The 24,453-nt window shown below is 36.2% G+C and overlaps 3 protein-coding genes across 4 annotated transcripts; all 3 read right to left on the bottom strand.

Annotated features, from left to right (window-relative positions):
* Positions 1-10,549: 10,549 nt before the first annotated feature.
* Positions 10,550-12,038, bottom strand: Eth (ecdysis triggering hormone). Its single transcript, XM_072011261.1, has 5 exons — positions 11,739-12,038; positions 11,447-11,631; positions 11,204-11,285; positions 10,821-10,914; positions 10,550-10,740 (listed from the first exon to the last, which is right to left on the bottom strand). Exons 1-5 carry the CDS (start codon positions 11,785-11,787, stop codon positions 10,671-10,673), a joined length of 480 nt encoding a protein of 159 aa, XP_071867362.1. The 5' UTR covers positions 11,788-12,038; the 3' UTR covers positions 10,550-10,670.
* A 2,486-nt stretch (positions 12,039-14,524) lies between these two features.
* Sifa (neuropeptide SIFamide) lies at positions 14,525-16,054 on the bottom strand. Of its 2 annotated transcripts, none has more exons than XM_072011271.1 (3): positions 16,024-16,054; positions 15,278-15,432; positions 14,525-14,879 (listed from the first exon to the last, which is right to left on the bottom strand). In XM_072011271.1, the coding sequence occupies exons 2-3, from the start codon at positions 15,405-15,407 to the stop codon at positions 14,788-14,790; spliced, it is 222 nt and encodes a 73-aa protein (XP_071867372.1). In that variant the 5' UTR covers positions 15,408-15,432; positions 16,024-16,054; the 3' UTR covers positions 14,525-14,787. The 2 variants fall into 2 exon arrangements, with proteins under 2 accessions (XP_071867372.1, XP_071867373.1); XM_072011272.1 differs by lacking the exon at positions 16,024-16,054 and adding an exon at positions 15,592-15,675.
* A 1,346-nt stretch (positions 16,055-17,400) lies between these two features.
* On the bottom strand, positions 17,401-22,064 carry LOC139991314 (uncharacterized). The gene is made up of 2 exons (XM_072011274.1): positions 21,930-22,064; positions 17,401-19,887 (listed from the first exon to the last, which is right to left on the bottom strand). The coding sequence occupies exons 1-2, from the start codon at positions 22,059-22,061 to the stop codon at positions 19,159-19,161; spliced, it is 861 nt and encodes a 286-aa protein (XP_071867375.1). The 5' UTR covers positions 22,062-22,064; the 3' UTR covers positions 17,401-19,158.
* Positions 22,065-24,453: the final 2,389 nt, after the last annotated feature.

A 24,453-nucleotide genomic window follows, 5' to 3' on the forward strand; every position in this document is an offset into this window, starting at 1 on the left:
CTCTGTCCTACCCATTAACTCTCAGTATTCCCTTTTCTCTGTCTACCCTATTCACCGGCCATTTCAGTGCAAGTCATTCCGGAATAATTTATAACCCGAAGGATCGAGCTAAACGGCCGAGCTAAGTTAACTAAACGCCGTGCTAATTTCATTTAACGCCTGTATCTGGCGAGCACGCCGCGGGGGGTTGTTTATCGAGTGTCCCTTACGACTCGTGGCCTGAATCACCCCTTCCCGCTTGTTCCCTCGCACTTACCCTAAGTCGAAACGAACACCGACAGCACCGCAACCCTTTCACGATACGCTTCTCCAGGAAGTCAGGAACGTTTCTTTTTAGCTCGTTTTTGGGCGGTGTCCTAGTCGTTGGATGGTTAGTGCTACTTCTCACGTGAAACGATCGAGATACACGACGACGGAGAGAGAGAGGCAAGAGGGAAGAAACGATGCCAGACGATGGTTTCTTTCGCCACGGCAATCAAAACGAATTCGATGGCCTCGTTAATGTCCGGTTTTATCGATTTGGGACGAGCGTAAATTCCGCGGCGCGACACGTAACCTCTCTTGACTTTTTATTATAGACGAGCCGTGTTTTACACCGTGGAAACGCGCTGATTTAACACCCCACGGTCCTATTGAAAATTACGACGCTGCCTGGTCTACATTAAGAAATTCGTTCGGCTTCCGAGTCTGTGCTCCGATCTTCTGATAAATTACGAGCCAATTTCTGGCACGCTTCTTTCGCATCGAATCGACCGATCTATTAACCCTAAGGAGGTCGCGATACTCTCATCGAATTGCGTACAAGATCGCGGTTTATTTTAGAGATACGTCGATTTAATATCTGCTCTGCAGTTGTTAACTTTGTGGATAGATTATACGAATATACGAAAAGTTTCATTTCATCGAAATATTATATATGTTCAATCGATTTTATTATTTTCAAAGAGAGATGCAAGTTGGTAATTTGTAGAATAAATTAAACAACGTACACTTATCGTTTGCCTCGTATTAAAACCTGGCTAGATATTATTAACTTCGACTTTATCGCTATTTCTAACGACCAATTATCGAAAGAATTGTCTTTTATGAGGAACAAAATGTCTTCGACTGCCTCTGCTGAAGGAAGTAATAAGAGAACTAATGGTTTGGTATCATCACTGTCAATATTTGTTATATATCCGTGTAGAGATTTATTTACTGCAATTCTTTAGTAGTACTTAACGCTTCAGTAGTTACTCCTTATCAACAAACAATACATCTATCCATAGATGTTCACAAAATGATTTCGTACATATTTGTCTCCGTGTCATAGCCTCTGATGTAGTAGAATTTTACATCTAATATTTCTTTTCTCGATAGTCAAAAATTCATTAAAAAGGATCGAGAAACACCGAAACCGAAATCTTTGGAATAGAAAAGCTGTCTTAACGATGACGACCCCTGTCTTTCCCCATTGACAATATGTACCAAGGGATTCTAACTTTTTCGAGATTAATTACCAAGAGCTCGATAATATCGGCACGGTAGCTTCGTTTCGACCGACACTTTAATGGCCGACACATTGATTCAAAGAACAGGACAGTGGAAAGAAAGGAAAGAAGAACGAAAAGGGAGAGACAGGAAGGTGAAGGAGGGGAATAGATACAGAGAGGAGACGGTAGCAAGGACGTCTTTTATTTCTTTCGTCTCCTCTCGGTACTACCTGGCACGCTCTTTCTCTTCGTTCGCAGGAAGATAAAGGATGGTAATTGTTTTTTCTCTCTTTTTTCTTTTTATTCTCTTCTCACTGCCGTTCCTCTCGTCGAGTTTCTGTTCCTCTTGGAGCGCACAGGGCGTCGCGTTGCCTCGCCGTCATTACACGGCATGACAAGGCGCCTCTGTTCCAGGCTCCTCGACTTCTCGCCACTTTTTCTGCTCCCCATTCTCGTACCACCTTTTCACACGGCTTCTGAACGGCAGAAAAGACTTCGAACGGCAGGAAGCGACGTCTCTCCTTGTGCACGGCCGTGATAACCTTTCAACCCTCTTCAAAAACCGTCTTCGCATTGTGAACGAGCGGCTCGAGTTAGTCGGGGGAGGGAACGACCGGCGATAAAAGTCGATGATGACGAAATATGCTATCTCGCGATTGTAATACGCTCGCTCGACCATGTACGCTGTGTAGCTCGCTGTGTCGCTTTGTTTAGACCTTGGACATTTCTACACGAGCGATTTGTTTAAGACGTAGAGTTCGTTATATTTATTCTCTTAATAAAATTGGAAAGATTTGTACTGAAATTGTATTCGCTCGAAAATGATGCAGCTCGTTGTATTAAATTCATTAACTTATCAACTAATTTTAGGAGACTTGTATCTTTCAATCCAACAAGTTATTTCATCGACGAATGAAAATTTCATTTTCAATTATATCTTATCAAGATTCTTCTGACTAATTTTCCTCCTATGATTTCCATTTATGATATCAAAGGATTAAAAGCATTAAAGAAAACAATATTAGAGAAAACAACGAATATAGAATATTTATACACTTTAATATCACAGGTTTAAATGAATGAACTATCGGTGTCGTTCCAAGAAAACCGTCCACTGTTTTTGTCGTGGTAGATTCGTGGATTTGACTTGTTCTTTCACACGACTCGTATCCCGAGGGAAGTCGAGCCGGCAGGTCTCGCAGGTTTACGAGGTCCTACACTTGTACACTCGCCTAATTGATCTATGGCCGACCGTCTGTTCTACCTGCAGGGATGAGAAGGCGGTAACACGGACAGAGACACGGCCGAGGCAAGCGTGCACACGCAGAATATCAGAGTGAAAGCCAACGAGTCTCTCAGGGTGGAACGGAGCAGGAACTAGGAACAGGCCCTGCATTTATTGCCAGCGAATTACCCTGTGGAAAAAGCTTGCATCCTGCCGAAGAGAGGCTGCTCCTCTCACCTTCCTTCGTCTTCTGATTTAGCAGTAATCCTTCTAGACAAAAATCATTTCCACTTCGTAAATCAGAGTCCTCGTTCGAAGACATTAAAGGAAATTTCGGAGAAACCTTTCTTCGAAAAAAGGTTTAACAATCTCTCTTGTACGATGATTAGGGATAAAGATTTTATAATACGAAGTGAAAAATTAAGATCGAGCTTTTAAAATACAAACTGAAGAACTGAGATACAAATTTAGAAATACAATGATTTTTAGATACATATAAAATGATATTTTCATTTTCGTTATTTGTGGTTTACCATGGTCCCAAAAGATTGACAAGTTGTAAATTAAATTCTTACATAAAAATTGTTGAACATTTTAAATTAAGCACAAACATTCGAACAGGTGATTTTCTTCAGCCAGATAAAATTACTTAGAAGTTCTAGATTAATTGGAATGTTCAAACATGAAGACGCGATCGTTCTCAAACATAAATTGTTGATCATTTCAAACTAAGTCGAACATTTAAACACCAGCAGATTATTATTTCCATTCGGACGAAAATGAAATAATTCTCCTGCATCTTATCGAGTAATACACATCACTAATACATCTCCGGCATATCTATCAGATTCCACGACCGAATTTTCAATCTTCATTGCAACAAATTACCCGAAAGAGCTTAATTCCTACTCTCTGACTTGCGATCGAAGAAAGTCTCCTAAAATGAAGCGCGTCCCTAATTCTCAAAGCAGTAGCAGTTTTATCACGCAGTGTGATCGATCCGCTCCCATGTCCCTGGTGCATGCGAATGTCACCGCACGAGAGTCTCGCGGTTCCCAGTCGATCGTTTGTACAACGGGTGGCGAGGCCAGTGGGTCGAAATGTTTGGCGACATGGTCGAATTATCCTCGATGCAGGCGTGACGAAGAGGGCGAAACACGATGACAACGTGGAGGGAAGGCGAAAGAATAAGAGGAACGGGGAGAGAGATTCACAGAGGATGGCAAACAGCGAGCAACAACAAGTTGCTCGTAATAGGTCGCCGATCGGGCGGCGGTCTCGTGAAGCCATGGGTCGAGGAGAGAGCGAGTCCGTTGCATGCCACAAATTGGCTCAAATATTTACGCAATTGGCATGATAACCGCATTACGTGATTATGTACGGTTGTTGCGCGCGATCCCGATGCTCACCCTCTCATCCCATCATCAGCACCACCCTTCTCTCCTCCACACTGTCCCGTTTCTCTCCTCTCTGTTCTCCATTCTCTCGTCTTTCTCTCTCTCTCTCTCTCTCTCTCTCTCTCTCTCTCTCTCTCTCTCTCTTTCTGTTATTCTGTGCTCCGTTCTCCATGACCTCCCGTATAAACGGCAAATCAGGGTTATTAAACGACCAGTCGCGAGGCACGCGCATTGTTCCCGCCGGCCATGCAACTTCCGCTTCGACGTTCTTCCGGTTCTTTTCGCCGATCGCCTAGCGATTCGCCCCTCGCGACTCTTCAATCTTCCTGCGAATTTCTGCGGAGAAATCGTCGCTGTTCCTGTTTATAAAAGTCGTATGAATTTTTATAAATACGTTCGATTAGAATTTTTCGATAGATCCAACCTGTGTAAGATCTTGTAGTTTTGGGATTTTTATGTCTGCAACTTTCTCTTGTTGAACGAATAAAGGAGCTTGTACTGTTTTAGATTATCAGCATTTGTTGTAGATCGTGTTTCAAATGATTCTAATTAGTTGCCTACTTTGATCGTGGTTTGAGTTTCCTTATTTTGTATTTATTAAATCTATCACGCATGATTTTTTGAACTTAATAAGTTATTAAATAACTGAGTATTAAATTTTAGCGTATTATATCTTTCTTACAAATATGACAGAAAAGTATGTTTTTGTCTTAACCTCCACACAGTGGAAGTTAGGTCATTGTGGTCAGGAATGTTGAATGTGTTATTTTATGACGATAAAAGAGGCGAGTTAAAAAACTTGTGACTATTCCTTCTTATTAAAATAAGGAACAAAATTCTTCCTACAGTTTGATAGAATAATAGCACGTGAATGTAACTTGGAATGTAATAAACGTGAAATATCTGTGTGTCTTGCCTGTTTAATCAAAGATTAAGAAAATCTTTAGCGTCATACTTAATTCAATTTCAATGTTACTCAAACTTAAGAAATTCTCTTAACAATGAAAACAGGAGATTTTTCCGAAAATTCGGTTTAGAAGTAGATGTTATTTTTGTTATTCAATAATATAGGTAAAGAGCCGTTCTTTTTTTTTTTTTTTTTGGCATGATTCGTTTAAATGATCGATGATTTATTGTAGTCGTGTTTGCATCTCCAACAATTCCATGTTAATGCAATATCGTGAAAAATAACGTGTGATTCCTTAGCTATGAAAAACGTACCGCTGGCGTACCGCTTCGTTTCCACGAGAAAGAAAAAATGATAGCCGCCGCTATAATTAGTGTCCATTTGAATTGATTGTAAAATGTGAAAACGAAGTAATCGCAACCGGTGTGTACTCAGAGACGATAGAAAAATTATAGGCGTCGCATACCGAAGAAAATATGAGAGTATTTCATACCAGGTTTTAATATCGATCTCTCATTAATGTCCTTAGCCTGTTCATGCTCTGATGTACCTTGATCCTCTTGAAAATATTATACCTGGAGTACTACAAAGTGATAAACAGCCGTAAATTATAGTACGTATAAAGTACACGATGTCGAAGATCGTTTTATTCAATTAATGATTCAATCGATTTTGCTTTCGTCTTGCATTTAAATTCAAATTCAAACACTTCTATTCGAAATCGAAATATTTAAATCAACATCTAAATATTGGACTACAAATCCAAATATTTAAATTCATATTTAAATATTAAAATACAAACTCAAGTATTTAAGTTCAAGCTTAAGTAATCGAATTCAAACAACGAAGCGGCAAGCTATTTTCTAAGAAAATAAACCATCGTGCAGCTCGTACCTGATATTTCAAACGCAACCTTCTGCACGCATCAAATATCTAATCAATCTGCAAGAAGAAACAAACACATCTTGCCACATATCTGATTTGCATACAACACTGTAACATTCCTCCAACACGTTTATACTTCCATCGTCTGTAAGTCGCTTCCAAAGGAACTAATCCTTCAATTATTCTAATCGATGCATCGATGCATCAACTCACCTTCTCCACATACCTCATCCACACAAGCAAACTCAACAATACAATTACCATAAAACCGCAGAATATTGATTTTCATAAATGGTAAAAAAGATTCCATATATATACGTTGACAGCTCGGCAAGCATAGTTTTCAGCTATACAACTTCCACATAATTTTTACTCGTCAGAACATAGGAAATTGTTCAACTAACGCTAACATCCTCGGTTGCAATTATCATAATTCGTTTTTCTTTTTTTTTTTTTTTTTTTGTTATTCAATCAAAGACTAGTAGTATTTCACGATTAGACTGCGAATATTCATGCAAAGCCATATTTCTACGAATGTAATTAAAAACAAATTTTCCCACTAAATGTCATACAAAATACTATTTCATATATTTCATATATGTGCATGCTATGCATTCTGTTTGTTTCTGCATCCTAAAAATTCTCACAAATAGGAATACATAAGACCGCAAGCCTAACTGTAACATACAACAAGTTTAGTTACTCTGCGCGAAGTTTAGCGTGGAACTTGAAGCTGTTGAAACTCAGGTGGCCGAAACAACCCTACGTGAGTCTATCGAAGGGCTTGAAAATGGGAAAATAGAAGCTGAGGATCGTCATCCCTAGTCCCGGAGGCGAAGTTCTGCTTCGTGATTTTGCCACGGCCACAGTGGAGGCTGCTTCTTCTTCGAAGATACAGTTACTCCAGCCGGCGATCTAGCGTCGATCCGTTACGTAACACTCCGTGGAAACGCTCCGTGTCGACTTCTCCTCGTCTCTCCGCCTCCTCCGGCTGACGGTGAACGCGCGTTACGTGCGGTTTCCGTAAATTGCTACGTGCAAACCAGCGAGGGCCTGGTTCACAGTGGTGCTCTCGTCCTCGTATACTCTCTTCTGTCTTCTCCTGGCTCATCTCGCGCGCCAGAAAACACACCAGTCGGTGGGAGTCGGCCCGGTGGTTGATGTTACGGAGTTCGCGGAAACGCGAGGGTATTCAACGAAAAATCGGTGCCGCGCGGCGGCTAGCTAGCGCACGGAAAGGTGAAAACGTCGTACGTGCGAATTATCCGTTGGCACGAGAGCAGAGGAGAGCAAACGAAGGAAAGAGAAGGAAGGTACACGTAGAAAGTGTAAGAGAGATAAGAGTAGATATTCCAGGACGAATACTCTCCGATACGTCTCTCCTCTCTTCTCCGCCATCGCAGCCACTTCTTCTGTTTCGGTGCCGTTGTTACGGCAGCCGGTTCACCACGGTAGTCATTACTTGAATTAAATAATACTCGGTATAATTATTTGGAAAGTTTATGCGGAGATGTATGGGTCGCTCGTTCGAGGGAACACGGCCGGGAGAGCGCGCGGCTTTTAATTACGCGGCTGCTGCCAAACAACGTTTCTTCGAGGATTGCGCGCGCTCTATGGCCTGGCCCACGGGGTAATTAGCCGATGTTTAGAAAGCTGCACGACTCTATCGATGACGGGAGACCGTGTGTCGTGTCACGAATCTGGGTCTTCGAAGGATGGATCGTTTAAGTGCATGGGAGCATTGTGTCGTTCATTGTTCACCTCGGCTCGTCACGTTGCGAATTATCGCGAACGGTGAGAAGCGGGAGAGAACGAAACAGATAGATCCACCGAGAGAGCACCGCTTCGTTGGTAATGAATTAAAATTACCAGTTACGCGGCTGCCTCCGCGTAAACACCGAGCATTGATTTAAACACCGAGATTATTGTAATTACAACAATTTATTGTCTCGGGGTGCAATCGGAGAAGGCAAGGGAAGAGAGGCAAGCGAGAGCGATCGGTGGCGATATCTCTCGTTAGGTTTGCGAAGTGAGTGTTACGTTTCAGGCGCGTGGCGCCATCTTCTCAGGATTCGAGGAAATTCAACGTTTATTTAGAAATTCATTTTAAACATTTCTTTAAATAAATTTCACATATAAATAGTTGGAAATAGTTTCGTAAATTTTATTTTCGCCCTACATTTGATTTATTTTTAATTTACGGAATTTGTAGATGCTTCACTGTCACTCACTATGGTAACAATGTATTACAAATTATGTTTCGTAGCGTTAATAATTGTTATAATAGTAGGAAATCCGTATACGAAGAGCGAATGAAAGTTTTATCGAGGAAAGAAGCTGAAATTATACACTTTGTTGAACAAAATATGTGTTGTTTCATGGGGTTATCGACGGTAGATGAAGGTTCCTCCAAGGCTTCTATAAAGTGATACTGAAATGACTTCTCTTCGAGGTTCGATCCGCCCGCGTTCTGACCAACAAGTGTTGCAAACGATCACGTGGCTGATCGAGGCACAGCCCCGTCATTATCATAACTGCTTCTCGAGTACTAACTCTAATGTCGATTTTAACGAGAAACTGTATGCACGATCGTGACAACCCGAGGGTTGACATGACGCGTTCTACTCTGCAATAACTAATAACGACACATACCTACCTTCCCTCCTTTAAAAAGTTCAAATAAATTTTGATGCAGATGATATTTTTATTAACGAATTAAATTGGATGGATAATAAGATCAAAAAGAGGTTCTGAAAGGAAGGGATATCTTCATTCCTTAAAAATATATATTTTTATATTTAGATAGAAATGGTTTGTATAATATTCAGTTAAATGGAATAATGCCACATATCTACCTTCTCTCCTTTAAAAAGTTCAAATAAATTTTGATACAGATGATATTTTTATTAACGAATTAAATTGGATGGATAATAAGATCAAAAAGAGGTTCTAAAAGGGATATCTTCATTCCTTAAAAATATGTATTTTTATATTTGGATAGAAATGGTTTGTATAATATTCAGTTAAATGGAATAACGACACATATCTACCTTCTCTCCTTTAAAAAGTTCAAATAAATTTTGATACAGATGATATTTTTATTAACGAATTAAATTGGATGGATAATAAGATCAAAAAGAGGTTGTAAAAGGGATATCTTCATTCCTTAAAAATATGTATTTTTATATTTGGATAGAAATGGTTTGTATAATATTCAATTAAATGGGATGAATAATACAATAATAACAAGCAGTGGAATTTTCGTCTCTTAACAATTTGAAAGAAATTGGAATAAAAATGAACTTTATATCAGTCAATTAAAGTAAGTGGATAATAAATTAGAAAAAAAATTGTCAATCCTTAGAAATCTGTATTATGTTTATATAGAGAAGTGACTTTTATATTATCCATTTAGATTGGAAAAATAACAAATTAAAAGGGGCATTTTCATCCCTTAAAGTTAAAAATAAATGTAGGTAAAAACGAGTTTTGTGTCAAGCAGTTAAATTGGATGGATAATAAGATGGAGAAGGAAATAGCTTTTTATTTTGTATATTTTTCATGGTGACTGTACTCGATACAAACGTTCGCGATATTATGTGACCCTTCCCTCCAGTGCCATTTTTTACGTACGCCACGCGAAATCGATAAAATCGACAATTACGGGAGAATTGGTTGTCATGTAAGTAAGTACTTACATACGTGTACACTCACGTTTCGAGCAACGTCTAGGAAAATTATCTCCCATATGACGACTGACAGAGGACGCCTGAAACTGCAATTTCGCAATTGTGCGATCCTTCCAAGAACTGGCGCCGGCTATCCTATTCCTTTTTCAGAATCGACATATGCGTTATGTTTATCAGAACCTCCTAAATATACAATGAAGCACGAGGTATATTTTCTAAGGCAAAAACATTACAATTTCTTTTCTCGTTTATTATTTAAAATTTTGTAAGTGATCTTTTATTAAGTCGTTGAAGTATCAAATATCTATTCTGTACTTTTAGAGCCAAATTTTTGGGGAATTTTGGGAAGAAGAAATTATTCTTTCGTCGATGAAAACACATTTATTCCGATGTAATGTAAAAAGAAATGACACGATACAGTGAAATTCAAAATCAATTTTACTTGGAACAGAAGCTCTGAAAAGTATTCTGAATTGCAAGATTTAGGTGATATATTACACGTACGAAGCAGAAGGTTCATAAAATCGATATTACTCCACGCAGTTCGATTGTCGAACAGTTTGTACGCAGATGCGTCAAACGTGTCAGTCGTTTATTTTTCTTAATGTCTGCGATCGATGGCATATGCAAAACCATCTGCCAGTAAAATTTGGCATCGAAATTTTTCAGATTACATGCTGTCCTTTGTTTGATGTTCCATGATTGGTGTTAGCAATTTTCCTCTTGAATAATAGCTTTAAGCATAGTAGTAGCATAAAGAAAAACTTGGTAAAAACGCAGACGAAAGAAACAGTTGTGCGATAAATTACAAAGAAACTTGTTCACCATATGCAATGTTACGTTTGCAGTTAGTCATTTGGATAAAGATACACAAATAGAACATTTTAATTCTACAAAATTAGCATGTGTCTTGCCGAATCACAAAATAAGGGTTTAATTCGAAGTAAGAGGAGAAAATGTCGTTTGAAAAAAAATACATCTTCTATTTACATATTTATTGTTCTCGATATTTAACCCAACACCTTACACCGACAGCAATCATTAAAGTATATTCATCCGTAGGCACAGCGACGTTATCATCTCTCTTCTTTAATGCTAATTGTCCTCTGAAATCACAGGCTCATTTCCCGTTCTCTTCTTCCGTTTCCATACGTCGTTATCCACGCTTTTTATTAAACAAATTAACCAATCTTTAAACCAACTATTAGCTAGACAGTTTCGCACTGATAATTTTGAAAAACATACTCATCTGATGTGTCTTTGGAATAGCCAGCCAAAGTTCGCCAGAGTTCTCGAGGTCCTTCTATCGCGAGAGGAAAATGTTGCCAAGCCCAAGCATCTGTTAAAACAGTAGGAAACGTTTTAATACAATTTTTAGAATGTATGTAACATTCATTTTCCTTTTCCTTTCTTTTCTCGTTTGTTGGAAGTCTAAATTTCGATCGAAAAATTAATTCTTTTTTTGAGGAAAAATTTAATGTATTAATTAAAACTTTGTATGCTGCTACTTATTATTCCTGTCGTCTAAATAAAATAATAAACTATGGACAGTTGTTAGAAATCAGAAAATTATTTTACAATTATCCTGACTTAATCGAATAAACGAATGTATAAAATTGATTTGTTACCATCAATCGAAGGATAATCCACGCGTCTCTTTGTAGGTCTCGAGAAAGTTTTGTCGCTAGCATACGGTGCCCAGGATTCAGCCTTAAAGATGAAGAAAACACTAGCTTTATGTAAAATAACTAACAATTGAACATTCGCACGAGACAGTACTTTAACCAATACACCGTCTGATCGAAATCGCTTGTTCTACTGTGCGGTATAAAAAGTATGAAATTAAGATCCTGTGTCTTAATTATTAATACCTGTGCACGACTATTGTAGCCTGAAACCTGTGGAATGTTCCTTCGAGACTTCAAAAAATCATTATAACCCTCGCTACGTCCTACACGAGGAATGTTCTTGGCAATTTTCAAGAAGAATGCCGGTACCTCGTCTGCCTTAGATAGATTTTCACAAGCCAGCAATGCCAAAACGCCAACCGTAAGAGCTAGAATGTTTTAAAGAAGGAATTCTCACGAAATTCACTCTTGATCACTATAAAAAGAACACTCCACTCTCGACACAAAATATTCTTCGTTTGAAAAATAAACTCACCGCCAACGATAAACCGCCGTGAAAATCCCAAAGATCGCAAACTCGTCATCTTCTCGCTTTGGATCTGCGAACGAATCGATTAATTCTCGATCAGTCTTGTAAAACAATTAACTAACAAAACACTGTGATTTTCCAACAAATTTTATCTAACGACTATGTCCGCTCGTTGGACCATGATCGTTATCTGCGAAAACGTATTGTATACTCGAACAAGCCAGCAGAGCAAAGTGCACACGACGCTGTTTCCGCGACTGTATGTGGCAAACTGAGCGATTTTTCCTAGGACTTCTTCCATTATCGCTAAGAGTGGACAGAATACTCCTGCACCGTGGGCGAAGGAATAGCAGAGTTTGCACGGCAAAGCCCCATTGCATTTAAATATTCCCGATGTTTGTGATGGCATCTGCGCGATGATCACGCGTGAGAAATCTTCCCAACGTGTACGTTCCATTACGTTCTCGTTGTTTCAGCCGACATTGAAACCGAACTTGAGGGTCTAAGATGATCATTCTCGATCTCTTTTTGCGTATACGTTCGTGTCAATACGAAGAAGAAGGGAATGCACGATAAATGTAATTTTGTTGATTTTCTGATTTTAACCTTACGTTAACATTAAACAGGAGGGTATTAACATAACGACTAAAAACGACTAGAATCTCGTTCAAGGATATAAATGTTGTAAAAGTAGTTGGTCGAGTTTTATGTAAAGGTAACAAATACAACTATTAAGATAAGCGATATTATAATATATTCGATACTGTAATATCAAATGACTATAATCTGCTAGGCCCAAGGATGTGAGTCACTTAAAAATAGCTGATACGTTGACAAAGTTTTATATAAAAGTCAAAAGTATACTTACACAGACAAGCTTTTTAACACTAGAAATACATCAGTCAAAATAACTGGTTCTACAATTTTATAAATCTGTCAACCCTCGTTTAGGAATTGCTTTTGTAAGAAAGTAATAAATCAACAAATATAAAAATATCCTATTATTACGTGTTTTTTAAAGACCCGTCATTTTGACTGGTTTTGGTAAAAATAGCTTCGTGTTAACTATCGGTAATTCTAGTGCTAATATCCTCATATCGTAATATTATACGAGAAACAAACTTTGAAATGTTGAAGAGGATAAGAAAAACACATGTTTACAATGGAAACAAAATATAGAGACAATTTTAGTAACATGCGATCGACTAACAATCTACTGAATTTTAAAATTGCTTCCTTGTAGGATATAGAAAATGTGATTTATAATGTTTCAGCCCTACATTCTTCATATGTAAGGAAATGTATGTAAGGTGACGGTGTATCCGCGGAAGCCAGAATAAAGAAGAGAAAATTGAAACGCTTTCTTGGGAAGTTTGTTCTGCACGTGTTACTTACCTTCCTGTGGCCACGATACACTGAACAAAAATTGTCAGCTATCCTTCTATTTATGCAACGATTTAGAATGCATTAAGTATTTCGATCAGGTTGATTTTAATGTGAATCGATGCTGACACTTGTTGCACCCCTATCCTCTCATCGAATGAGTTTCAAGCTGAACGTTTGTCGCTGAATAATTTTTGTCTGTGGAATATTCGAACCGTCGCTTACGTTTCGAGTATATCGCGAACATTTTCTGAGATTGAACATTTGTATTTTAAATTGATCGTTAAATCTGCTAATTTCAGATTTCAATGTTTTTTTTTTTTTTTAGTCTTATTGTAACTGGAATTAAATAACGCGTGTATTATATAGGAAGCATTAGGTTTTCCGAAGATCGTCTTTCTTTTACACACTCGTCTTTTACAACGATGCATCTTTATACAAACATGAAACCTAATCTGTCGAATGTTGTGATTTTCATTTTATAATAAAAAATAATTGTACATCCATTATTTTCTTATAAGACGAAAGAAACTTTTCGGACGACCTATTTAATGGTTAATTCTTAATTCTCTATTCAATAGTGTTCATCTGTCGTTGAAAAGTGTATTAAGTTTGAGGAAAATATTAAAAAATTGTTTTATTATAATTTAATAATAACGAATGATCGTATTTGGTTTTAATTTTAGATTGAAATTTTTCTTAAAAAGCTGAAAACCTTCTTGTTTGCTAAAATAAGACAACACGATTGAAGGATTTTTAAAGGAAATTTAAAGCTTGTGTTATTATTAACGTAATAAGATGTTTTCGTTATTAATAATATACTTCTGTGAAAGGATAATACGCTGTTGAAATTTATCGATGATATTTTTAATGGATGTATTAAAGATTAAATTATGGTGAATTTCAAGAAGTCATTGATTTATAAGGCAATTATTTTCCTGTTTGTTTTTAGGAAACTGTCTTTGTCCACGCGTAAGCGTAACCCTTATTCCACCAGGTGAGTGATACGTGCTCCTCATATCGAATCGTTCGATCTGCATTTCAGATATTGGATAGTTTCATCGAACCTCTGCTTGCTACGTAAATTATTTAATATTGAACACTTTCTCGAAAATACGCATTCTTTAAATTCATTTTCAATAATCAGATAAAATGATTTAGTTGTATATAGAATTCAGAAATCATAAAGTAAAAGACAAATTTATCAATTTTTGCAACATGGAATGTTTAATGCGTGCAAATGTAAACTTTAATGTAAATTCTTAATACTTATAAATTATCAATAATAAAATATTAAAATTAAATAAAATTGTCGATTTAAAAAAAAAAAAAAAAAAAAATAAGAGAAACATCTGGACATAAGAATTTTACATAAAAGTTACAAAGATGGAAATTATCAAACCACTGAATTAATGTCAAGAAACATTAGATTTTATTATATTGTAGTATCAGAAACATGTATACAACGAGATTAATTGAAATCTAAGCGATTTAATTAGAAGACGGCGAGTGATTTGGACGATGCGACGAATCTCAAAGCGAATCTCAGAGTGATTGTTGAACTAGACATTAACATAGTTTGGCTATCTATGTATTACACGTCGATAAAACGATCAAGCAATAAATATTAGCATTCGGCGCGTTCAAGTGAACCCTGGCGTTTTCAGTATTTTTAGTTGGAGTCCTGACGTGCCAACCAGGCGTTGCATGTTTCGCTGACGGTTTCGCAGACCGATGACATGGCTCGGCTGGTGAGTTCGTAATCTATGGAACATTCCATGCAGAAATATCATTTTTGATAGAAATTGTCAGGAAAATGACAGAATAATATGGAAATTCAATACGGTTAGACGTAAGATAAAGGTAGTGGGGTGTCAGAAGAAAATTGATCAAAGAAGACAAAATATAATGTAACATAAGATAAGAATTAGTATAAGAATTTAAATATAAAGAAATATTGAAAATTACATAAACGAAAATTTGATGAAACGAAAGAATAATATAAAATTCAGAGTTCGGATAAATATAAAATAAAATGTACTATTGGAACTCGAAAGAGCATGAAAGAAATGTGAAAAATTCTTAATCGCGAAGTTTTAGAAACAGAAACACTTCTCATTTTTTATAAAATAATTAAAAGATATTGCAAATTTTTATTTTACCAGTGATAGCGTTGGATCGCTTGCCGAAGATGCTTCCATTGAAAGGAGGCTTCCTGTAGGCGGCATCCACGGCGATGGCGAGGACGAAGAGGACGACGACGATGGTAAGAACGAAGCGGAAGGACATCATTCTGATGGTTTTGATTTGTAGATTGCTTGAAATTAAAAGAACAATTATTTGATAAACTAAGAATATCGTACAGGAAAAAGAAACTGAAAGTAACATAAAGCTTTCCAAGAAGTAAAATTTTCCAAATAGAATTGTTTAATGTATAAAGGAAAAATTCTTATATAGAAATGGTCAGTTTACTTACAAATGTGGAAACGATAGAACTTGTACGGTAGTTGGTCAGCGAATGTTGCAAATAAGGCGAAAGCTCGGAGCTTTTATAGTAGAGAAATGAACCGAAGACAAATGTGCCTATCAAGTACAGATGGCCTACATTATTTGCAAATGAACTCACCAAGAAATTTGTCTAAGGATGTATCGATTCAACGTGATGTTAAAATTCCTCGTACAACGACGACAATCAGTGGAAATAATAGAAAGATATACAATCATTTATATGAAACTTAAAACACAGAATTTAAAAATCATGAATTAAAAAAGAAGAATAGAATATAAGTTTGAAAATTTGTAGGAAATTCTTGAAATGATTTGAGACAGCTATCTGAATTTTTCTTATACCAGAATGTAAAAAAATTTTATTTTCCATAGTATAATAATAATGTATTTTTAATCTTACCTAGATCTGGAAGATCTTCTTGGAGAGAAGGATGACTGTGATCTGTTGTTTCCGAAAGAAGGCTCGGCTTTTATAAGAAGCCAGGCTACACACAGAGATATGTGCTGTAATATTGTTATAGAACAATGTTACAAGTAATAGCGTACGAAACTTAATTACAGACACTCCTGATTACCTTTTACCCCAAGGGAAATGACGATCTATTTACGACACAGAAGATATTTTATATAGATATAAAAACAATATAAATAATGTTACTTCAGGTTACAATATTATTGTATATTGTATTTAATTTTGCAAAACCCTGTTTTATCATACTGTAACATAATATTGCTAATTGTATTATTTCCTATTTTTTTTTCTTGAATGTAAAACTATGAATGTAAAAGTTTCATAGAAACTTTTGTGAGTATAGAAGAAAAATTTGTTCAGGAACGTTAATATTTTTTAAAAATATTACAATATTTGTGTAAGCTGAATAAAAATTAATAATTTGGATAATTTTTTATTGGTTTCCTATTTGACCAATTTATGATTAGAAAATTCCTATTTTTATCCGTAAATTTCTACGTTATCTACTGAAGAAATAGTAGAATGCGATCATTGATTAGACAATGGGGGTTTTATCACAGACAGGGTGCGTACATACATTTACTGGATGATTTTATCGCGATACCACCGACGAGGTACGGAATTAGTCAATGGAGACACTACAGACGAGTATTATATATGTGCCAAACCAATGTTATATTGAATCGATAACGTCAGGTTGATCCTCAAAACGTAGAACTCGAAAAAGCATTGCATGTCACGTCTATTCCGTACCTTACCGGTGGTTTCATCGTGACACTGAGGCACAGACATATGAAACAGAGACGATATAGAAGAGACCTGGTATTTCAACAGAGACCACGCATTTGAGACGATAACAAGAAGATTTACAGTAGGTAAATGTCGATATATTATCTTCTTCTTGCCTGAACAAACTGTAAACGATAAAGAAGGAATCTATAAATTTCTTTTGCATTTATCTCTTACCGATCATTTTCCAATTTTTAGCTTGACGAAAATATTCTTCGAAATTATAAATAATATTTTTTAATACACTTCAAACTTAACGAGGATTTATTTAAAAGTGCATCGTTTAGATTATAATATTCTTTATTTATCGTATGACAAAACAATGCGAATATTATTTACTTATACGATATATACAATATCGCAAACATAAATAATACAAATATATATGTACAATCGCAAACATAAATAATACAAATATATTAGAGACACGGATTAACTCGTAAATATGCCGATAAACGAGCCTTTTTAGCGTAATATTCGTTAATACCAATAATATTAATATAATTATAGTTATAATATCGTTTAATTATTTTCCATGACTGCTTACCGGCAGCAACCGCATATATTTTTTACGTGTAGGTACATATCAGGATACAATAACTCCATGTAAACGTTAACAACGATTAAATTGTGCAGATTATATTCTAGATTTGTAAATTGGTACCCCACAAGTTTTGACTCCTCGATATTATATCGTTAGTTAAATAAAATTTCCGATTAATCATATGTATATTTACAAAGCAATTACATCACTTACAACTATTACATAGCCCAGATAATAAATTGCTGAAGTCGAGTCTTTCGCGCATTTTTGACTATTATTACGGAACTATTTCAATGTGTAGATCGATCCTAACAGAAAAACCAATTTTTTGCTGTTCGCCATATTTATTATATGGACATTTATTATAAGGACACATAATTCATACATTGATACATTGTAGAAATACAATTAGAAATACATTTTAACTGTATCTTCCTTTTTTTCTTTTTTTTTCATTTTTTTTAACAGATAAATGTATATATCGAAAGTGCGCGAAAGACAAAGTTTTGCATCGCACAGGCATACTAGAATCTACGTCTTATTGTCGCGTCACAACTTTTTTTTTTTTGAACGGCACACTATATAAAATGAACGAACGTACGTTTCACTCTAAGGAACTCGAAGAATCGTTTTACAATCACCATCGATTTCCCTCGAACTGAAACGTGGTCGCGTTCAAAAAATAATCGCCTAAATAACAACTACAACATGTACTCGCATGCTTGCATTGTTCTGCTCGCCTGTCGGATCATTACATCCGATCATGTTCGAGGCTTGATTATACGCGAAGTATCAAGGAAACTACGAAATTGGAAGACATGGATTTTGTTTCATTTCCTTTAACAAATATCTTAAATTGTTGATACCCTAATTAAATACATTAAATACAGCATTATTAATTTAGATACGACGGCGTTGTGTAAAATATTATTTGTTACAATTAGAAGAAATCTTAGGAAACTAGACGTATATCGACGCGCGGGTGCACGCGTTTGTTGCACCGCTGCCACGTACAAATATCGTTTATTGCATAATACACACATTACACTTTATTGTCCCGTTCACACGCCTTTAGAACGATGCTCACAGTGTTCTCTATCGTTTCCCTGAAGTGTAAATACCGTGTGAAAGATGTGTCATTTTTATCGTGGAGAACGGTCGATAATTCGTGACAACGAAAAGCCTCCTTTGTCTCGAAGAAAATCCCTCTATTGCGGTCTGACAAAAAGTTTTTTCCTTGGTCGTTAAGCTTCCCCCGTTGAGCGCGTGAACCGGACCTAGCGTCTAAAGAAGTGTCTTAAGCCTAAAAAAGCAATTAAGCCATCTAAAGACCGATAATTGCAGATTGCGATCGTTTCGAAAAAAATATTCCACTGCCGTCTTACATATTTTGTCAATATAACGTTGATCGGTAGATTAACAACGAGCAGCTGAGTCGAAAGCATCTTCAGATAAAAGACACGAAATACCCTTTTCTTATTCGCCCATCGCGATTATTGGAATTACATGCACGAATCGTAATATATGATCGAATCTCGCCTCGACGACGATTATCGAGGAATATACGTAGATTAGGAAAAAAAAGAAAGATACACGAAATAGTGATGTTTATATGTTATCAACTAAAGAAACTAACCTTATATCTATCGGTACCATTGTTCCGACTAACCTACGAGATATGTAAATTCGTAAATCCGCTGCCTTCAACTCCCGGAAGCCCATCTTCCTCTTCACGGTATTATGTCACAATTACAAGCGCTTCCACCCTTACCGTTGTCACATTGTTTCATACACCATCGCTCCCAGTCTACAGATGTTTCATCCGTGGAATCTTCCTTACAAGAAGCATCATCTTTGCAGCCTGGTTTCTCTAAATTACCAGTAGCAGCATCTTTAGATGTCTCTTCAGAGTCTGCTTTATTTAAATTGCCGGTATCTTTAAGGTCTGCTTGGATTATATCCTTTTCCACTTTGATCTCCGTGATGTGTCGACGAATATATCTGGAATTTAAACCTTGACTTTGATGAATGTGTTGTTCGGCCGTCTTCTCCAACATTCTCATCATATCGGCCCCCTTCATCTGATTCTCTTCCAATGTCTTGATCATCAAAAGATCTTCTTCCTCATTCCTTACTTCGTCATAATTTACGTTGTTGCAGGAACAACCGTAGCAGCGGATAAGCACCTCTCGGAACGTACGACAGGTGTGGCTGTTGTCGAAGGTGACCGAATCCGTACCATTACACGGGATCAAGCAGATCCTGAAGAGACGGTGAATCGGGAACTGGCCTTCGCTCAACTGACGAATGATTTCCTGCTGATCGCCGCAGCCTCCCGTAGCCCTCTCGGGGTTGATGTTCTGTGCACGGCAGAAATAAACGCATGCGTGTTGGACCGGATGCGCGACCACCATGGCCAACAGCAACGCCAGCAACACCCACCGAAGTAGAGCCGTCATCTGAAAGTGATGGCTAATCAATACGAAAGCAAACGAGGAACTTGCCGCGTTCCGATAGCTGCCGGAGGAGGAATCGGAGGGATTGGTTATGACAATCGGGAATTTCCTGCAGCTCTCTTTCTCTTCTGGTATGCCTCGAAATGATATACAGGGTGACCCACGTTACATAGTGCATGGAGTACAGGAATTCTTGGGAAGAAGGCGAATAGAAATTGTGTGACGATGGGTTTTGCTATTATATTTTAGAATTCGCCAGTTGTTTTTTCGTGGATTGAGTGGGTGCGTTAAAATATAAAAGTATTGATAGGATACGAGCTGAAGTTGAAATTTTTAGGAAAAGAGGAAAAGAGGACGGTTATCCATATATTTGCGAGTATAATAATCATTTCTTGACGATCAAAGTGAATATCGAAAAGTTTGGAGTATAAATTCTTAGATAAAAGGTAACCAGAAGGTTGTTTGTTTACCTTAGAACTTTGATCATTATGTCTTAATGATTAAAATCGATGTCTAAAATTAAAGAGCGTTCCAAAAAAGCATGCAGACTTTTAGTTACATAACAATTCACAATTATTATAGTTTGTATTTTTTTTTTTTTTGTTTTTGAAAATATAAAAGGAATAAAAATGTTTAACAACTAGTATAATTATCAATTCAAATATAGATAATATTAAAACACAAATATTAGCAATTTATCTAATTCATCGCTTTATCTTTTAACTTTTTTTTTTCAAAAAATTCCTCGATTATGAAAGTATCCAAACGGTAAAATTGAATTAAAATTAAAATTATATTTTGGAATTTGATAATAATTTTTGTTGACGATTAAGACATATATCTGGAATTCTGAATGAAATTCTGAAACGATACGATCTGGAGTTGAGATTCTTAGAAAGGCAACGAACAATAGTATGTTTCGATAAAATTAGATTATTCTTTTGTTTTCGATCGAATTTCTTCGTCGAATAATGGATTGATTCGGGTATCGCGAGACACACTATATCCTAGAAGCTTCGTTGGCACGCGGAGTGAGTAATACCAGGATCTTGGTATCCGTTATCGGTTTTGGGTGCCGTGTGTCGATAACTGGTGCGGTCGTCCCCAGTTTGGAACGGGCAAACTTTACTAAAATTCCACTAATTGTCGTCAAGGGCTCATGCTTTCTTAAATAATCGGTAAGCCTTTATTTCCTAAGTTGTTTCGAAGGTTTTCTCGTGTCGATGATTTAAGCTCGATGGAAGCCGAAGAATTTCTTCGCACAAAAACCGCAATCCCCTCCATGTACAGTAATGTACACGGTACAATTTTTAATTTTAATTAAACGATAGAAACTACAAGTTTTGGCATTTTTATTTCAATTGAAATAATAATAAACACGCGATGACACAGAAGAGATATACCAATTGCTTTTCAGTTTAACGAATAAAAATAATCGATGGCGATTGCTGAGATCGTGAAGCCAGCATTGAGATTCCTTTGTGTCGAGAATGTGGCACGCAGAAATTGAAATCTGCTCCTGACAAAAGACTTTGTGAGCTTATTTCGTGAATCAGAATGACCCTGTTTTCTCCCTCTTTTATTATTGAAACCGGAACATGCTGGCGATATTGAAAAGAAATTTGGCTATTTGTTTTCTTGAATTTATATAAATTAAAGATTGTATAGCACAAACTATATTACTCAAAATTTGTTGATTCTTGTATCATGATTCGTTGCATGAAAATTGATTTCACAGAAATCTAATTTGTAGAATGCACGAACGAAAGCTTGTTTTTTCTTTGAACTACATATTCTTCCACAGGCTTCTAAATTTATAATTCTTTGTTCCAAATTTATATCTGTTTCGTACAAATTTTATAATTTCTTTATTAACAGTTTTAGTGTTAATCCTTCAGAAATCAAACAGTTAACTTTCATAAAATCGTCGAATCTGTCCTCTGCAGGATTCAATTCCAAAAATAATAATAATAAATAATTCTCGATAAGAACAGCGTTTCAAAGCCAAATATCTATAATGTAAAAAGCATAAAACGATAATTTACCTTTAACACTGAACGTAAGTTAGAAAGAAGACTGTGGTCCGCCAACAGGTTGATCGCACAAATGAATGAGGGATTTGAAGCTTTACGACGAACGCCACTGGCTCGACTGATCACCAACATCATGTGTCGCATTAACTATCATTGGCTGTATCAACTGGTACAGACTGATTAAGGACAAACGTGTCCATAGAGCGTAATAGAAGATAACACGGCGGATACTTTTCCGTTCACGTTCGTTTCTTTTGTTAAAGAGTCACTGACCTATCGAAAACGCTCATATTCATTCGAGGAACACGTAAATCTTATCCATCTGTTCGTGAAAACGGTCTGAACACTCGATTTTATAGACTTCAATCGATTATCTATAAAAGTTCATGCAATGCTTATTCCTAGTATTCCCTGCATCTTACCGATAATCGGGTACTCCAAGCAATTTCAATCTTTTCCTTGTAAAGTATGAAACAGGAGTGCAATCGTAAATACAAGGAATCAGTACATGAACGAGGGCGATTAAATTACCTATATCTTCTGTCAATGATGAACGATTACGTTTATGTGATAACGATAACTAGTGAAATCAGATTACTAGAGACAAGAAACAGAGATTATTAGAAACGTGAAAGAAGTTGAGTATCGCGTGGGATTAACTTTTTCTATTTTCTTATCTTCATTCATAACGAAATGATGTAATACGGTGTAACAATTGCAATAATATCGTAAAACTTTAATACTTGTGAAATGATATATAGGATAGGATGAAAATCATTATAAATACAATTTTCTGTCATGTTACTTTAAAACTTTAAACTTACGCACATTCGTCGTCCATGGGACGTTATCACGAGATGCTGATAACGATAATCTGAAAAGACGCAACAGAAAAAATGTAAGATCTCCGTGATAATACGAATTAAATAATGCTTATTTGTGACGAATGTTTTCCTCAACATTACAAGTGGAATTTTTCAATTTCAAGGTATACGACAATATCTCGTGTCCGGCGAATACAAATTTTGAGGCGACTCGTCCCTTTGGCATTTATATTTTCGCAGACATCGAGCTTTCGAATGAAAAATGACCTCGCAACGAGATAAATGCGTGGACGAACTACGCCAGGTTTTCAATCTAGGTTACTCGAAATTCATTTCATGAGACAAACGAGCTCGTAGTCTGCCACCATGAATATTCACATTCACGTGTAACCCATTCGCGTATGCACGTACTGGTAAACTACGATACATACTACGTCTCATACGTCGAGTATCGATCGTTGTCGCGTTTCAATCATGTCTTATTTATTAGCAAAATTTTGTCCTTATGAGCAGTGAAATAAATCGTTGTCGTTGTAATTTGTATAGATTCAGCATATTTGGTCGAAAGTTACTTCTTTTTTTACCCCTGTCTATTCTTTGTATTTAGTTAATTCGTTGGAATAAATGTAAAAGTTGGTATACTTAACAATTACCTTCAACTTTTATGAATAGTCTTTTCATATTCAATTGAAAAATTTAAAAATTTAACTATTATATTATTTCTTTATTTTGTTGATTTTTTATCAGTGTATCTTTATGATACTAAAAGATCAATTATTCCTGTCACGCTCTTCGAATTTTTGTGTCAATATTTTACTTTTGTTTGAAGAAACAAGGGGGCCTGGATGATTAAAAAAGATTTGAATGTAAAATTCATTTCGAGTATACTAACATAATATTTTAATGATTTCTTCATATTTTCATCAAATTTAAAAATTATTTAAAGGTAGAAAAATATGCCTTGGTCAAATTTAATTCAAAATAATTTCCGGATAGCATTATCTATCATTATAGGAAATTAAATATCCTAACTATGAAGATAAGTAAAAATAGATGATTTAAAAACGTAATTTGATTAGCATAACAGCTGCTTCGAACAAGCGTATATTTATTACTCAATATTTTATCAAATCAAAACTTACAATAATAATTAACATTTCTTATTTTCTATTTTTAAAAGATAAGGAATAATACAATACTGTAATATTCGAGGGTTAAAATTCGTCACAAAATTGATATTCGTAGATAATACAGGAATCTCACGACATATCACGTTCCTGCAGTACCAAGGATTAAAAATTTAACGCATTTCATATCGACGTCTCTCTAAATCAAATAAACAATGTAACATTCATAACGGCGCCAGTGTTATCAGAAAACGAGCACGCACTTTATCCGTTTCATCGAGATAATACTTTCACGATTTTCACGTAAAGACAAAGCGAGAAAAAGTGGAAAACAGCCCTCAGGAACAGCGGAGAAGGAACTTGGACACAAGTAATTTGCATTCTCTGGGCCGATAGCGCCGTCAAGAAATTTATCCCGAGGCATCCGAGAATTCTTTTCCCGGTACCTCCGGGCTGCATCGTTTCAATTTAAACTTTCTGTGCGAAGTAACAGACGCAAGAAGCTGTTGAATCTCTTTCCACCAAATTCCAAATCGATTTCTCGTACAACGACACCATTATTCTGATATATTGAAATGTCACCAT

The sequence above is a fragment of the Bombus fervidus genome, chromosome 10 (genome assembly GCF_041682495.2).
Source record: "Bombus fervidus isolate BK054 chromosome 10, iyBomFerv1, whole genome shotgun sequence".
Taxonomy (NCBI): domain Eukaryota; kingdom Metazoa; phylum Arthropoda; class Insecta; order Hymenoptera; family Apidae; genus Bombus; species Bombus fervidus.

Excerpts from the sequence above, each read along its gene's own strand:
- Eth (XM_072011261.1), bottom strand. The coding sequence starts at position 11,787 with ATGACGAGTTTGCGATCTTTGGGATTTTCACGGCGGTTTATCGTTGGC. Across the intron at positions 11,632-11,738 it reads ACGGCGGTTTATCGTTGGCG|CTCTTACGGTTGGCGTTTTG; the intron begins GTGAGTTTATTT and ends AAAACATTCTAG. Across the intron at positions 10,741-10,820 it reads TCCAAAGACACATCAGATGA|CGTGGATAACGACGTATGGA; the intron begins GTATGTTTTTCA and ends TTTAATAAAAAG.
- Sifa (XM_072011271.1), bottom strand. The coding sequence starts at position 15,407 with ATGATGTCCTTCCGCTTCGTTCTTACCATCGTCGTCGTCCTCTTCGTC. Across the intron at positions 14,880-15,277 it reads GCGATCCAACGCTATCACTG|ATTACGAACTCACCAGCCGA; the intron begins GTAAAATAAAAA and ends AATGTTCCATAG.
- LOC139991314 (XM_072011274.1), bottom strand. The coding sequence starts at position 22,061 with ATGCGACACATGATGTTGGTGATCAGTCGAGCCAGTGGCGTTCGTCGT. Across the intron at positions 19,888-21,929 it reads ACTTACGTTCAGTGTTAAAG|ATGACGGCTCTACTTCGGTG; the intron begins GTAAATTATCGT and ends CATCACTTTCAG.